Source organism: Aquarana catesbeiana, linkage group LG06 (genome assembly GCF_042186555.1).
Source record: "Aquarana catesbeiana isolate 2022-GZ linkage group LG06, ASM4218655v1, whole genome shotgun sequence".
Lineage (NCBI taxonomy): Eukaryota > Metazoa > Chordata > Amphibia > Anura > Ranidae > Aquarana > Aquarana catesbeiana.
In genome coordinates this window covers 366957902-366974972 of record NC_133329.1, presented here as the reverse complement: position 1 = coordinate 366974972, position 17071 = coordinate 366957902, and the positions used below count along the sequence as shown (strand labels likewise).

The window sequence follows — 17071 nt, the reverse complement described above, 5'->3', positions numbered from 1 at the left end:
TTGTTGTTAAAATTCAAGTCATACCCTTTATTGGCTAATTTAAAGTAGAGTTCCACCCAAAAGTGGAACTTTCGCTTTAAGCACTCCTCACCCCCTTACATGCCACATTCAGCATGTCATTTTTTTGGGGGGGGAGTGGGTACCTAGTTTTGACAGGTACTTACTGTCCCTCTTCCTGCTTCCATCGCTTCGCCGCCTAGGCGACGCCTTCTCTCCTCTTCCCTCTTTGTAATCTTCTGGGACACGTGACTGTTGTTTTTAAAAAGAACAAGCTCTCTTCCAGATTTATCCATTTACATTGATGAGACAATCCCAGGCAGGGCTGCTTACAATGATCAGCATTTATTTACTTATGTAAAACCTTTATGCTACAAGGAAAATAACTGTTTGCTGTAACTGATTATAAATTGTGAGCCGAAGTTTGTCTCTAATTTGTTTGTATATTTAAATCAGGTAGTACATCTAACACTCCCTCCCCTCCCCAGTCTGACAATTCTGCTGTCTGCTGTGCCCCCTGTGCTCATTTTCATCCAGAGTAGGGGCACTCTAATATAGGAGGTGTGTTACTGACCAGATCACCAGGTGAAAAAACCTTTAAAAAAAAGACTAATGCAATCAACATATATAATGATTGGTAAGCTACAATATATTACATTTTTGGTTTGGGTTTAATACCACCAAGGTAACCAGGGCTTTTTTTCAGCGGGAATGCGGGGGAATGCAGTTTCGGCACCTCCTGGACTGACTGTATGTAATGGTAAGGGGTGCTGGGGTGTGCTGAAGGGTATTGATGCTCACTGCTGGGGGATCTATTCTAGCTGGAGGGGATATATTTTTGCAGGGCAGGTCTATTGTTGCTAAGGAGGTCTATTGTTGCTGGTGGAGAACCTATTGTTGCTGGGGGTGGGTCTTATGTTGCTGGGGGTCAGTTGTTGCTGAAAGAGATCTACTTTTGGGGGGAGGGGTCTATTGTTGATGGCTGCCGGAGAGTCTATTAATGCTGGCTGTGCAGAGATCTGTTGATGCTTCCGGGAGTCTATTGTTGCTGGGGAGGAAATTTTGTTGTGGGTTGCTCCATTGCTATTAGGGGGATCTATTGTTGCTGCCTGCAGGGGATCTATTTTACTGCTTTTCTTGATATCATTACCCAATTCCATTCAAATTACTTAGCAACACAAAATGATACTTGGTTCTGTATTGTCTAAAAGGGGCAGTACTGGGAGGTGGGTAGGGGGTGGAACCAAGGGATGGTGCTCGGAGGTGGGTAGGAACAGAGAAAAGGGGTGACTCGGAAAGGGGGAGTTCCTGCACCTATTGTCTGAGAAAAAAAGCCCTGAAGGTAACATATATCCAGGGCTTTTTTTTAGCAGGAACTAGGGGGAACTCAGTTCCACCACCTCTGGCTCAGGTCTTCTGCTCCCTGCTCACCACTATCACTTAGTAACACTGAAGTCCAGCTTCTGCGTTTACAAGTGATAGCTTATCTCCCAGTATCTCCCACAGGTCAGATCTCCTGCGCAGATCCCACTGAGTGCCGGACAGGAACAAGGGAGATACAGAACAGGTACCCAGGGTTCAGTTCAGTCATGGGCAGGAGAGGGTGCGTGGTAGGCCGCACCCTCTGTGGTCTCCATTTTTTCCCTGGTGACCAGTTGTTGATGCTCCTACTGCATGATCCCCCTTGCAAGTGACTGTAGTATAGTATAGTATGATGGGAGGTACTACAGCCGGATAGGTGTTTCAGCTTAATATTGCAACAAAGGTATGACAGATGGTGGAGCTTTTAAGAAGGGGGGGGGATGAGGGCAATGGAGGGAGGGGGTTGTATGCAGAAGGAAGAGCTACTGTTTGATGCCATTTGGCAGGTATGTGTGTGTGGCGGGCATGGTTGAGTTACTGCACCTATTCTCTGAGAAAAAAAGCCCTGCATATATCTTTATTACAGTAGAAAAATAGCTTTCACATACCGTGCTAGCATTCAGTCTTGCCTTCTTATTAAGCTTATATTCTGGTGTATCTGTCTGCATGAAGTTGATTTGGTCTTTAATGCTCTCAAAGTCTTCATGATACTTTCTCTGTTGAAAGAAGGAAATTAGTTGGAATCAATTCGGGTTCTGTTTGCTAAGCTGACATTTCAGTATGGATTTAGAGGTGCTAAAGACCATGTCCAGGTGGGCATGCTGGAAAGTAACAGTTCTACAGAGGTTGGCAAACACAAATCTACCATCTTCTGCAGCATTGTCTTTCATATACTCACATCACTCAGATTATCGGCATTCATTCTGGCGACTGCAATTTCATAACACGGTGTCTGGCTCCATTTGCCTTTTACTTTGTTCTTATAATCCTCACGGTATTTAATCTGTGTTAGAAAACACATTTTACATATCAGGGTTTAAGAAAAGAACCCACAATAAAAGAAATAAATAAAAGAAAGGGTGGGATGGAAGAAAAAGAGTAAGAACGGAGGTAAGGAAGGGTAGAAGGAAGGAGCATGAAATAGCTAGAAAAAAATAAATGGACAAAAGTGGCAGAAAGAAATATAAGAAAAACTTACATCGCTTAACTGTTGTGACACTTTCTTGGCCATTTCAATATCAGGTCGATCGGCCAGCTGTGTGAACTGCAGCATTTGTTCATTATGTCCTTTCTTATAATTGATCTGTTTGAAAACCAATTTAAAGTTAATGATATGTAAAAGGTGGTTGATGACAGCCAGTTGGTAAAACACAGCTTCATGCAACACTTATTTTACTCTGGATAGACCAGTAACAGGAAGTGATGGGAAATCTTTCCAATGGGGACACAGAAAACACATTTTAAACAGCATGAGAAAAAGTTAGAATTTCTGATAATCTTTCTATTGACATCTGTTACCAGGAAAAAAAAACATGCATACATGGAAGGAGCACCAGACCAAAAGATAAAATATATCAATTTCATTTATTGGTATTGTGATAAAAGACAGGCAACGCGTTTCGGGAGTCAAAAGACTCCCCCAGGTTTCAATTAAAAATAAGAACCTTGAATGGACTCAAAATAAAGCTTTCCCACGTGAATCAATGTAGGGAAGCTAATTGCTGGATTAGAAGAATTACTTACCAGCAGTATCTGCATGAGCAATCCAAATAAAAAGATGTTTCTTATCTTGATTGCTCATGCAGATACTGCTGGCAAATAATTCTTCTAATCCAGCAATTAGCTTCCCTACATAGATTCACAGAGAATAGGTCCTTTCACACGGGCATTCTGTATGTACTTTTTTTCCTCCATTCGTTGGCGGATGAAAAAATGGACATACATGTATGTCTATGGGCTAGCAAATGTTAGCGGATGATCATCCGCTGATATCTGCTGACATCCGCCTCCGTTAAGTCCTGTTTTGTGAGACGGAAGAAAACTCTGTTTTTTTTCCATTTTAAAACTGAAACAGAAGAAAAACGGATGTTAGCGGACGACATCCACTTACATCCAATCCGCTGACATCTGTTTTTCACCCAAAAACATGGGCGTTCAGTTTATGAGTTCAGTCACTTTTTTTTTTTTTGTAAAAAACTTTTTTTTAACCAAAAAAAAGTGACTGACCTGAACTAAAAAACTGAATGCCCGTGAAAGGACCCAAAAGCTTTATTTTGAGTCCATTCAAGGTTCTCTTTTTTAACTGAATGCCCTGATGGAGGGAAGTGATATGACTCCAGAAACATGTTGGCCGTCGTTTAGCACAATACCAATAAATAAAATTGGACTCTTATCATTTGGTGTGTCGCTCCTTCCATGTATGCATGTTATTTTTATTTTTTTAATAAAATTTTTAATCAATTTTCCAATTATACAAAATATAAATACCCCCCACCTCCCATTATCCTTCTTTCTAATATATTTGTTTTCTTTTCCTCTATGCCCTCCCCTTCTCTTCTCAAACTCCCACCAACATAGAGTATTTGCTTGTGCTAAACTCTATCCAGCTCCTCCATATATTTACATATTTTTCTATTTTTTCCTCTCCATAATGATACAATTCTTCCATGTTGTGTAGATAAACTCTACCCTTTTAACCCAGTCTCTTATCGTTGGGCTTTCTGGAGACTGACAATATTTTGGAATCAAATATTTTGCTGCATTTATTCGGTTAGGTAGCACCGATTTCTTATATTGCTTTATTGTAAGTTTAGTGTTCTGAAGTAAATAAGTTCCTGGGTCTTTAGGCATACTCATTCCCATAATTTCCTGTATCTGTTGTATAATTCCCTGCCAAAATGTCTGTAATTTTGGGCACTCCTACCATATATGGGTCATTGTTCCTCTACTCCCACAACCTCTCTAACAAGATGATGATTTCTCTGGTTGATATTTGTGTGCCTTGGTAGGTGTTATATACCATCTTGATAGGCATTTATAATTCATTTCTATCGTGCTTATGTTTATTCCATGTATGCATATTTTTTTCTGGTAACCTGTTGAGGTACCCACTGGAAGGTAGCCTTGTCTGTTGTAAGTAATAACCTGAGTCAGTGGGCTCTTCAAATGTTTTTGCCCTCTCACTACTTCGTATAAAAGTATATTAAAAGTCCCAGCACCTCTTGGATATCTTTTTATTTTTTATTTGAGTCTATTGATATCTGTGTCTTCCTGTCTCGGTGGAGACTGCTCCCATGTTCTTTGCACAGGCTCCACAGGGACAGGAAGTGGGGAAAATAGCCCCAATGAGCTAATAGCAGGGAAAAAAAGCATGACGTATTATTTTTGGAATCCATATTTACATAGAAAAGGTCTTCTGTATCACAATTCTTGAAACATATTACTGTGATGCAATATTTTTTGGCTATACTTACATCACTTAGAGCTTTCTGTGCCTTAGCAACTCTTCTCAGTTCTGGACTATCAGAGTAAGGAAAATACATTGTTTTATCTTCATCCCAATCTGCTGTATATTGTTTCTGAAACAAGAAGAAAATACGAATAAAACCAGGCGGAATGAATAAAGGGTAAAACACAAGTGAGAGAAAAAAAGGACGCAAGACACCTACAAGACACCTATGCTACCATCCTGCCGGGAGTCAGGTACCTAAAAGTTACCCTCAATACTAGTTAGCTGAACAAGTGTTATAGGCTATTTTGGCATTGCGACTTAATTTTTTATTTAAATTAAAAGCTCATGTTTATGTACAACTCTAGCCAAAAAATGTTGTCTGTCTCCTCGTTAAAGAGATTTTTATGTAAGACTTCAAGGCCCCTTTCACACTTGTGCGACTTGTCCTGCGACTTGGGACTGAAACGTCACTTGACAAGTCCTGCGACTTGGGACTGAAACGTCACTTGACAAGTCGTACCCCATGATTTCCAATGAGTACCATTCATATCTGTGCGACTTCAAAGTAGTCCCTGTACTACTTTGGTCCGACTTTAATGCGAGTTGAGGTCCAAAGACCTCAAGTTTACACAGACATTCCCTGAAATCGTGGCAAAATCACGTCAAAATCTCATCAAAATTTTTTTTTGCATGTTAGTCACATATCGAAAATGGAGAGGTTACTAAAGTGACGAAAATTCCCGTACGACAGAATAAAAAATCTGAAGTGATGTCATGTGTTGTAGTGTATCTCTATTTTATTTTCGTACAATAACTATACTGATTAAACAAAAATTGTACGAACTGGTATCGTACGAAACAAATGTTCTTGTTTGTCCGATCAGATGAATAGTTGTAATTGGCTCTCGAAAGCTCTGTACCAACGATCCGATTATCGAACGATCGATTCGAAAGCGGTATTTTTCATCCAATTTTCGGATAGTGTGTACGGGCCATAAGGATCCGTTCAAATGTCCATTCAGATGTGTGTGTCGTGGTAATGTGCTATAAAATACACATAACAGCAATGCACGGTAATGTACATACTGCAGTACAGTGCCATTAATTGTTAATGACAATTCAAGGTGCATCAGTGCATCACAATGTGCATGATGTTTCCAACAAAAAGTTCATCTGAATTTTTTGGATCATTGCAGTGCATTGGCAGCCCATTTTACATGAATTAAAGTAGTTGTAAACCTCCGATTGTCACTATTACCTATAGATAAGCCTAGAATAAAGCTTACTTATAGGTAGTGGAAATATCTTCTAAATGTGCGCCATTTTGAATTTTTACCTGGTAGTGCGCCGATGATGCCATTGGTGCATGCACTGTGAAGTGCCATGACGGACGGCTCCCACACGCATTTGCAGGAGTGACGTCAAGCGGCTCCGGACAGTCACAGAGCCAGAGTTCGTGGCCCCGGAAGGAAGTGGGACGAAGATGGATGCAGCCACCAGCGGGGACAGGACGGGCTTCATTTGCAGGTAAGTGCCACATAATGGATATGCTTTTACTTTGCAGGGGAACAAAGAGGAAGTAAAACCCATCAGTGTTTACTTCCTCTTTAACAGCAACTGCAGTCAACACACTGCAGGGGTCTGTACAAGTCTGGGCTATAAATACCACCTATGTCTTCATAGTTTCTTGTCTTCAGTTTCTGTCTTCCTTATCATCCTTATGGGAACAGGTGCAACAACAAAATGCTGCCAGAGATTCGTTGTTGATCTACTATAAAATGTGAATTTATTTTAGCCTGTGCCCTCATGGAAGTATTTTCCCCTCACTTTCTTTTATTTCTGACACCCATCAATTAGCCGATTTACCTTCATTACCTGTCTTTCCTGTCAAGTTAAAAGGAAATATGAAGACATTTCCCTAAAAGGGATCCAGCCCTATCCTTTCACATTTAATCCAAGGTGTAGGGTTATGGGTAAGAGTTTCTCAGTCTATTGTAAAACTGCAACAGCTTCCTACATATATTTTAGAAGTCACTACCAAAAATCTTTTGTAACATGGTGGTGGTTGCCAACAATACAAAACTCTTGCAACATGCATGTGTCTCTAACACAGCCTTTTTCAACCAGTGTGCCTTGAGGTTTCTTCAGGGGTGCCTTGGCAAAATGCCTAAAAAAGTATCAAAAATTGTATACAGGCCAGCAGGTGGATCAAGCCTGCATTTAAGTTACACAAAGCCACAGGTTTTCGTTATGCACCATTATGACTTTCCAGACACTGTCATTCTAACAACCAACAACATCATCAGTTAAGGAGGATGTCTGTTGCCTCCACAGCATTCTTGTTTGACCCTCCTGTGCCCCTCTCCCTCAGCACTGGGGTCACATTAGCTGACTGATGAAGAGAAATTGAGGGAGAAGGGAAAAACTGGAATACTAGTCAGTACCATTGTGCAAAAGTGTATTTGCTTTGGAAGAATAAATCACCTCTGACGTTGAGTGTCCTAAAACTATTAGAATAGTTTATAACATTTTAGAATGTGGTGTCTCGAGACGGTCCATAATTTTAAAGCCTGCCTAGACATTGTCTATAATTTTAAAGGATGCCTTGATTGGAAAAAGGTTGAGAAACATTGCTTTAACACATTGTATTGTACCATGCAACAGTGTCTTAAGTGGCAACACTCTCTTGTAATATCCAAGGAGAGCTAGGAGCCGAATGCTGGACATGAATCTCCAAATGAAGTTCTTAACTCAGCCTGATGGCTTAGGTTTGGCAGCTTTCCACAAAGCGGGGGGTCCTCCTGAGGGGCATAGGTCACCTGAATTGAGTAATCCAAGTGAATTTGACCCAGAAGGAGCGCTAAACAGAGCCCAAAAGTATTTTTGTGATTATACAAGTGACCAGAAAAAAACAAAAGGCAGCCAACACATTTCAGTGGCCACAAACAATCCCCTTCATCAGGGAGTTAGAGCCTAAAACAGTGTATAATGGACTTACATAAAGATTCTGGACACATGATTCAAAGTCAGTAAAATTACAATATCCAGTATGTGGGCGCTTGTGTTAGTTCAAAGCAGCAAGAGCTTGCATGAGACAAGAACACTGCTAGGATACGTTCATGTTTAAATATCAATGATCTTTAGTAGACTAGAGTAGTTAAACACCAAAAACAACCAAAGGTGGAGCTGATGCAGAATTGAGTCTCTTTCTTGGTCTTGCTTTGTTTCCAGCAGCTGGCGGTCAGACCCTACCTCCATTATTTTGACAGATGTGATCACCATCATACCATTGTTTAGTAGATTTAAAAAAGTAACTAGAGAAACATACGGGAGTGTTCTACAATACTTACCTTGCTGAGCATTGCAGTATTCTTCACAGCCTGCACCAACTCTGGTGCATCCGGGGGTAACAGGTACTTCTCCTTGGTCTCCTCCCAATTTTGCTTGTACAGAACCTAAAACAGCAAAGTATTCTGGTTAAGACTGGCACTGAATGATCTGTAACAGAGGAAGAATCTACCTGCAGACATCAAGCTCACTTACCTTGCTCAATTGCTGAGACACTTTCTTAGCATGTTCAATGTCTCTGGCTTGTCCATCTACGTGACAGTTGGTTCTAGAGACATTGCCATCCATACGATACTTCACCTATATTAGAAGAACATTGTAATCAGAACATACTTTATATGCCTAACAGTTAAGTCCTCATTAAAGTGATAATATAATTCAGGTGGAAAACTGTTGGGAGAATAATTCAGGAGCTTTTTATATTTCTTTAATAGCTGGAATACCTGAAGTTTCCAGCCTGCTCAAAAGAAGCTCAGACTCATTAAGTTTTAAATTGCTGCAATATTTCTATGTACAGAAGATCTGTCAGTTTTAGGGACAGTTCATGGACCCAAGAAACCCAAGCATTAATGGTTCATGATTTTTTTTTAAATATTAAAGCTGATAGCTGGGAATGCAACTCAACCCTTACCCCCCCCTCCAAACTAATCACTGGGTTCATAAAAACTTTTACTTATCTAAATCCGTCTCATATGATCCACTGGGTTCCAAATGTTCTCTCTTCCTCTCTGCAGAGTGGGAGGGGCCTTGTATCACATTTGTAGTACACCGATTTCATTATGCTGCAAATTTTATGACTACTAGGAAGTAGTTCAAACACTCAGCAGCAGAGAGATTTAATTTTCCCATGTGGCTCTTACCCTTAACCCTACCCCTAAATGGAACCCTTAGACTTTTATTTACTGTTTGCTCATTCCATATCTGTACCAATATACTGATTGACTAGCATTCTCAGAAGAAAGCCTGTCTGCATACCCATTTGAGAGATTTGTTTTTTGGTGACTTGTTGCCACAGGGACATGAAATAAACAGAAAGGGTCCAGAGAAAGCAACGAAAAATATTTTATGTAGCAGAATAGGGAACGGTAAGATCCTCTTGTGTTTTTAGTATAAAAAAAAGGATTTGCCGGTAGTTCCATCCATGCTGTGTCAATGGTCTCCACAACTGATACGAGGGTGGATGTATTCCATGCCAGTGGTTGCTCTTAGTGAGGGATCTGTGCATATATGATCATCTACAATTTAGTAGGCTTATATTATAATATGAAGATGTAATTTTTGGTGTACCAATAAAAAGTAGCGCTATAAAAGGAATTACCTCACTCAGCTGGTTTTGGGCCTTCTTGATCCTTTTGAGTTCAGGAGTATCAAGTGTGATAGCATATGGCTCTCCCCGCTGTTTTTCAAATTTTTCTTTATATTTATTCTATGAGAAAGATGAGTTGTTATTTAAGTAATCAGTCACATTTCAGTGGAGGGGGTCTTATGGTCTAAGCACTGTTTTGAAATGATTTTGGGTTGGTTTACAAAATTTTAGTTTTCCATGCAACAGTTTTTGGAAGAGGTTTACCCAAACATTTTTCTATTACATATGGTTTCCTTATTAATATTGGAAATCCATCTGGCAACACATTTTATCCAATAAAAAAGCCCAAGGCGCAAAGAAAGTAAAAAGTGTAGCATGTATAGCAATTAGCGCTGCACCTATACCAATACCAGTATCGGTGCCAATACTAAGCATTTGCAGAGTACTCATGCAAATGCTGTGATACTAAAACAATACGTTTTTGTGATTTAATTGCGATATGCATTGACTTCTGTTAAATGAAGTCGCAAGCTACAATTGGAGGAAATTGGAGGTCCAAATCACACTGATCAGCAGCTTTGAAATCGTGCTACATCAGAGCAATTTCAAAGCCACAGATCAGTGCGATTTGGACCTCCGATTTTATTGCGGCTTGCGACTTCATTTAACAGAAGTCAATAGAAGGCAAAAAAAGGTGAATGGCTGCACATTCTGGGTGCTCGCTGTGCTGTATATGCTTTTATTTGTTGATCACTACAATAAAGATTTTGGCATCCTTCCGGAGTGTGCAGTCATTCATCCATGTTTCCCTGCTGAAAAGGCAAGCCGGGCATGCACCTCGGCTTTGGTGCGCTGTTTCTTTAAATTTGTGAACTCATGTGATGCTATACAACAACAAGCAATGTACGTGAATAGATTGATACAATCACTTTTATAACGAGTGTTCAAACAAATAATATATATAAATATACGCTAATTCATCACTAGTGAAAAAAAATCCAGTAAAAAATGCATTGTGCAAAAAATTGGATTGGAGAGTATTTGCAACACTATCTGAGCTAGCTGGCAGGTTGACACTGCCACTAGGGATACAATTCATGCTTGATTTTTTTAACCTCAATGTAAGTGTAACTTATATATCTTTTAATAAAAAAGTTGGCTGTTTCAGGCTAGGTTCCAAACATTCAGGCTGAAATCGGACCTGAAACGATGAACGGGGACGCACAGCACCCTTGCTGGGAGCCACATCGGTATTAGGGGTGAACCCAGCCTCACACTTTGAGGCTTCTCCCTTTCCATTTATGATCCTTGAATACATGGATTTCATGCCTGCAAGCATATCAAGACATACTGTTTGAAATCTTCACACCTGTGATCCTTGTACTCCTGCACAAGCTCTTATGATCTCTGTAAGACCCCTTTCACACTGAGGTGGTTTTCAGCCATTTTAGCGCTAGAAATAGTGCCTGTAAAGAGCCTGAAAACCGCCTCCCATTCATTTCAGTGTGAATTTTAACACTGGGACAGTGCGCTTGTGGGACATTAGAAAAAGTCCTGCAAGCAACATCTTTGGGGCGGTTTGGGAGCGCTGTATACAGCGCTCCCAAAACGCCCTGCCCATCGAAATGAATGGCCAAAGCACCACAACACGGGCGCTTTTAACCGCTTCTTCAGCCACTAGCGGGGGTTTAAAGTGCCCCGCTAACAGCCAAAAAGTGGCGCTTAAACAGTGGTAAAGCCCTGCTAAAATGAGCAGCGCTTTACAGATAATGCTCGGGTGGCTCCAGTGTGAAAGGGGTCCAATAGGGATCCATCTGATCTGGTAAGAGGCCATCCCTTTTTCTTGTGGACGGAGCACTTTATCAATTCCCTTTGAGCACTGGCAGACACTGAGTGGAATATATTTACACATTTATACATTTTATGTGTGGACTTGTTTATGGACTTGAGTTTAATATACATATTTTTTAGCACATTTGGAATTTTTTTGCACAATGCATTTTTTACTGGATTTTTTTCACTAGTGATGAATTAGAATATATTTATATATATTATTTTTTTGAGCACTCGTTATAGAAGTGATTGGGGTTGATTTACTAAAGGGAAAAAGACTTTGCCCTCTGCAAGAGCAGTTGCTCTGGAGCTTAGTAAATGAGCAGAAGCTCTGCTGACTTCCATCATCCAATCATGTGCAAGCAAAAATGCAGTTTTTTTAATTTTCCTTGCACAGGATTGGGTACTCTTTGCAAAGTCAAGCCTTACCTCATTTACTAAGCTCTGGAGCAATTGCACTTGCAGAGGGCAACTGCGCTCTGCAAAGTGCACAGTCTATTTGCCTTTAGTAAATCAACCCCATTGTATCAATCTATTCACCTACATTGCTTGTTGTTGTATATTAGTAATTAGTATTTTTGTTTATTTTATCTCTTCCAAGATTTGAGTTGCAGCAGTTCCAAACCAGACCAGCGCATAGATATATTTATAGTTATAAATGCACCTCTGCATTGGAAGCAACAAAAGACTTGCAGCACCTTGAGTGGTCTTTAGTTATTAATTGAGAAGTCAAAGCAAGTCGCAATGAAAGTGACAAAAAGTAGTGCCGCTGCAACCTGAGTCGCAACAATTTAAATAGTTCCATTGCTGGCTATGGAGTGTGACCTATCATGCGATTTTGAACTGTGACATCACAGGACAAAACACACTGGTGTGAATGATGGAAAAATGCATCCAAGGGAAAAATAGGTATTAGTAATTGGTTTTGGCGAGTACTTGAGAATTAGTATCTGGACTCGTACTCAGTTTTAAAAACTGGTATCGGTGCATCCATAATAGCAACCAATCAGAATTAATAGTGTACTTTCTGTTTTGATTCTCTGCTTTGCACTTTTTTTGCTCCTGTTTACAGAATATTAAAATGTATCCGCTCTAGTATATGGTACATATAACATAAATTCTGAGAAGATGCAATAGAGATATTTCACAATTGAGTGGGTTGAGAAGTAAAATTTTACCCCTGCCCAAAACCGAACGCTGCACCTCTGGTTAAGAACAGGTTGACATACATTTAACATGATGTCATCCACTGGGTCAAGGTGGCCACTGCTCTGGTCCTTGTAGCAACTCTACTGGGAAAACCCCATCTGCACAAAAGATTTGCCTAACTTTCAGGTGAGTATCCCATGTAAACAGGAAAAGGAACTTGAACAAGAATGAAACTCTTAAAATTGCTAACATCTAATGAAAAGATGCAGCATTTGACATCATTGCCTCCAGACTCTGCTCTGTGCATTTCAAACAAAGGGATGTTCCTTCAGACATTAATTGCACTATTCATGTTCCCTTTTCTTCTTGAAAGAGATGCTCATCTGGAAGTTCAGCAAACCTCTTGTGTCGACAGGGTTTTCTTTGTGATCTCCAGCAGTGTAAAATGTAAATGTAATGTAAAATGGATACTAGGCACAGAGCAGTGGCCATCAAGAACTGGTGGATGACATCCTACTAGGTGTACATTGACCTATTGTGAACTGGAGGTCCAATGTTATAGTAAGTCACCTCTTGCAATTTTGGGTGAAGGTTACGTCTGTCTGTCTGCTAGTAAAAAGTAGTCAAATAGTAATAATGACAAACATAAGGCAGTGAGATGTTAATACCATTTGTCCACTAGATGGCAGGACACCAGCACATTTATACATCACAACGTAATGTCACCATTGGGGTACATAAAGTGTAACTGAGACACATTCCCCCAGGAGTTTAGGATGAAAAGTTGAAAGTCCTGTTAATATGGAACATATTTTGTTCAAAAGCAAGAAATAAAAATCTCACCTGACTGAACATGTCCTGCATTTTCTTGCTGTGTGCAATGTAAGGCGTCATAAACTTCGATGTGTCCACCTTTTTACGGATTTTTCTCTTTCTTTCGCCGGGAGCAGCCGATGCCACTGGGGTTTTAGGGGCATCAGTCTTTGGCTGTGAAAACGAAAAAGAAAAAGTCAAATATTTTTCATTGATTGATGGTATATTGGTCTAAAAAATGTATTTTTGAAGATCTCCAATAAATTTGTCGTACAGCAAAAGCAAGGGAAATTGGAGGGCTGTAGCTTGCTTAGTGATGAGCTAAAGCAGATGTAGAATGCAGCTATTTTTCAAACGTATATTTATTTATGCACAGGCCGCTGTAAACACGGACTGGTCCCTCTTTCAAGGTCAGTCTGCACAAAACCAATATTTGATTTTCTGAGAGGTTTTGTGGACTTGATACAGGTATTCCCCAAGGCTGGCTTCACACCTATGCACTTCTGTTTTCATCTCTTTTTTTATGCAATTTCAATGCTTTTCATGCATTTACTCGCCTTTTTTATCTTGTGTTTTCTCAAATTAGAGTTCAGCATATACTGAGGTTTGAGAAGAGTCTGCCATTTTCCAACTGTAGCTAGGCCAGGAGCACATGGCTTATTGCCAAGGGTGGGTCCCAATAACTATGTGTTTGATGTTTATGGGCCCCTCGGTGGACGTCAATAGATAAAAAAAACCATACCTGAACTATTTCCTATGACATGCCACAAAACAGCTGCTCCGGATTTTGCACGCTCCAGTTTTAGTAAATCTCCCCCTGGTAGATGAGTGTTTGGACTAAAACCCCATATAGCGTTTGCAGTAATGCACACCACTGTGTTCTGCTGGTCGTCAGGGTATTCATACAACCAGAAGTAAGAAATACTTGCATCAACTGTAGAGCAATGAAGCAACCCTTCTCTTTTTGCAGGGCAAGTGTTTTTTTGTAATTGACTCTGCGGTAACACGGTAACAGGGTCACTTTAACACAAAAGGCAGTGGCAGACGGTCCATTAGGGGTGCCCGGGCGCCGCCCCCTGTCTCCTCGCCACCCCCCTATATGGTTAATGGATAGATTTATGCATAGCATGAATCTATCCATGGCCCGCCTTGGCCACCCCCTATTTATGCGTCCGGCCCCTTTCAGGGTACCAGGCACATGAATTAAAAAGAGAGAATCTGACAGAAAGTAGTTGGAGAGGGTGTGCCACATCCCATAAATCTGAAAGAAACCAAAGGATTCCCCTATAGCGGGATTTTTAAGGCACTACCATACACAATATGATATAGATAAAAATATACTTTTATTACATCAGAAAAAAATAACAAAATATATACAAATCAAATACACAAAATATATACAGATGGATACATCAAGAGCAAAGTACATGTGGTTATAAATACAGATTGCATGACAGTGGAGAGAAGACCAAGGGTCAAGATATGATAAGTCTCACTGAACCGACTGAAGTTACTTTATTGCTGGAAAACTTTTACCTGCATCAGAATTACCCCCACTCCTTTTAACCAAGTTCCCTTATTATTTGCAGTAGATCTGTTGCAAGCCTGGACTTTCAGCCTTTTCCCTCCCTCCCACTTGAGAAACTGTAGGCCATACCTTCGAACTCTGTTCACAGGTATGTTCCCCTCTATTGGTTTCTATACATGCACCCCACTTTTTTTGTACTTTTTTGGATCAGATATTATTGACCCCATGAGCTGTTATCGTATATCTCTACCCCTGTACCACTATTTTTCACTGGGTTGTGTTCTTGGTTCTAGGTCTGGAGACGCTTGGACCCCAGACTGCACACAAACACCGCACCAAATATTTGGATGCTGTGTTTTTCAGCATAGTCTGGGATTTTCCCTGATACACCAGTTCTCTGCAATACCACTAAGGAGAGCTACCCCTTAGGTGACCTTCAAGTGCACATGGCCTGGGAGACTTTTGTGAAGTTGATTTTATGACATGGATACTTTTATAGCATTTGTACTTTGGAAGTAAGTGTGGTTTTTATGCTGACTTTCACTGTATGTGTGGGGGGGCTGTTATTAAATTTGCATGTGATGTTAATTATTTCTTTGACTTTGTAACCCCTTAGATGTTAACTCTCACTTGGTGAACCCTGATGAAGGATTCTCTGAAACGCGTCGGTTCAGTGAGACTTATCATATCTTGACCCTTGGTCTTCTCTCCACTGTCATGCAATCTGTATCTATAACCACATGTACTTTGCTCTTGATGTATCCATCTGTATATATTTTGTGTATTTGATTTGTATATATTTTGTTATTTTTTTCTATTTTGATGATGTAATAAAAGTATATTTTTATCTATATCGTATTGTGTATGGTAGTGCCTTAAAAATCCCGCTATATTGGAATCCTTTGGTTTCTTTCAGGCACATGAATTACAGCGGCCAGGGTTTTTTTTAAGCACCTGATTAGAGCCAGAGGCTCTAATAGGCTTAAAAATAGGGTGGGCTTGGGTCACAGAGGATGCGTCCGGGGCCCACCCAGGTGTGTTACAACAGCGAATGAATATTCGCTGTTGAAACACTGATCCTCAATCTGGCCAATCGGAAGCAGGAGGCCAATGAGAAGTGGGAGGCCGCCGCTAAGCAGGGGAAGCCACCGGTGATGGGGTAGGTGCTACCTACCGACCGATGGGGGGGTGGTCAGGGGTGGTGGGCATGGTGGGGTTGGTATACTGATACTGTTTGCCGCCCCCCAAGGAATTATTCCACCGGCCACTTCTGGCAAAAGAGTTGAAACCAGAGACACCACCAGGCCATTAGTATAGTGGGAGATCAACAATGCCAGTCCACCTATTTCTCTCATATTTAAGGTATGCATTCAGTTTTTGCAAAGAGAATATTTTGAGTCACCTACTTGATGTTTTTACATGCTTTGTGAGCTAGGGTTAATGTACTAATCAAACTAAGAGGCAAGTTACATTTATAATGATTTTAAGTTGTGTTAATACATTGGTATGCTTGTGATTTGCTTCTGAGTTGCTTCATGTACTCCTTTGAGTTACCTCTGAGTTAATATGACCTGCTCTTGTATTTACAGTACATTAATTGCAAGGGGAAGAAAAGCCATTAAAACACAACAAATGTCCGTGAACACAAGCTTTAATGTTCTATGTGGGTACTAAGAGTGGTATACAAGTCATTCAGATTAGAGGTAACAATGTTTATTTGTAAAATTAAGAACAAAGAAATACAATTATGATGTACATCAGCCATAATAAGCATCATTGTCAGATAACAATTAACAATAACTTTAAGTACATACTCACCAGCACTTGAGGGGTCAAGAGTCTAATAGCACCAAGCTAAAATGATTTGCTTACATTGCAAAGCCTACAGCCATGTAGAGTAACGTTCATGAGATAGATGAAAATTTGCAATGAGAAGCCACACATTAAATAGCGTGAATGAGGATGAACCATCGATAACATAAGCGGTTATCGAAGACTTGCAGTAATGGATAACCAAGCAATGGAATGGTATGATAAAAAAACAGTTGTTAATATAAAAGCCAAGCTTAAAATATTAGCTATGTTTCCACCTTATGAACCTCAAATTATGAAGGCTACTAAAATTTAAAAACCAACTCAAATTTAGGAACCTTTATATACAATTTGACGTAAGGAGCGCAAAGTAATCAACTCTGTTCCAATGTACCTATACAGGTCCATTAAAGTGTAATTGGACCTTTGGTGTGGTTACCCCTTATAGCGTAGCTATTCCCCCTCCTTTAGT

General features: G+C 40.2%; 1 protein-coding gene across 22 annotated transcripts in view; it reads right to left on the bottom strand.

Moving 5' to 3' along the window:
• NEB (nebulin) overlaps positions 1-17071 on the bottom strand; it is a 309390-nt gene that overhangs the window by 256781 nt on the left and 35538 nt on the right. For all 22 annotated transcript variants that reach the window (XM_073634160.1, XM_073634162.1, XM_073634163.1 and 19 more), the window contains exons 5-12: positions 13290-13433; positions 9477-9584; positions 8354-8458; positions 8161-8265; positions 4833-4937; positions 2558-2662; positions 2258-2362; positions 1968-2075 (exon numbers count right to left, since the gene is read on the bottom strand). In XM_073634160.1, coding sequence (XP_073490261.1) covers positions 1968-2075; positions 2258-2362; positions 2558-2662; positions 4833-4937; positions 8161-8265; positions 8354-8458; positions 9477-9584; positions 13290-13433 — 885 coding nt within the window. The remainder of the gene's footprint in view (positions 1-1967; positions 2076-2257; positions 2363-2557; positions 2663-4832; positions 4938-8160; positions 8266-8353; positions 8459-9476; positions 9585-13289; positions 13434-17071) is intronic.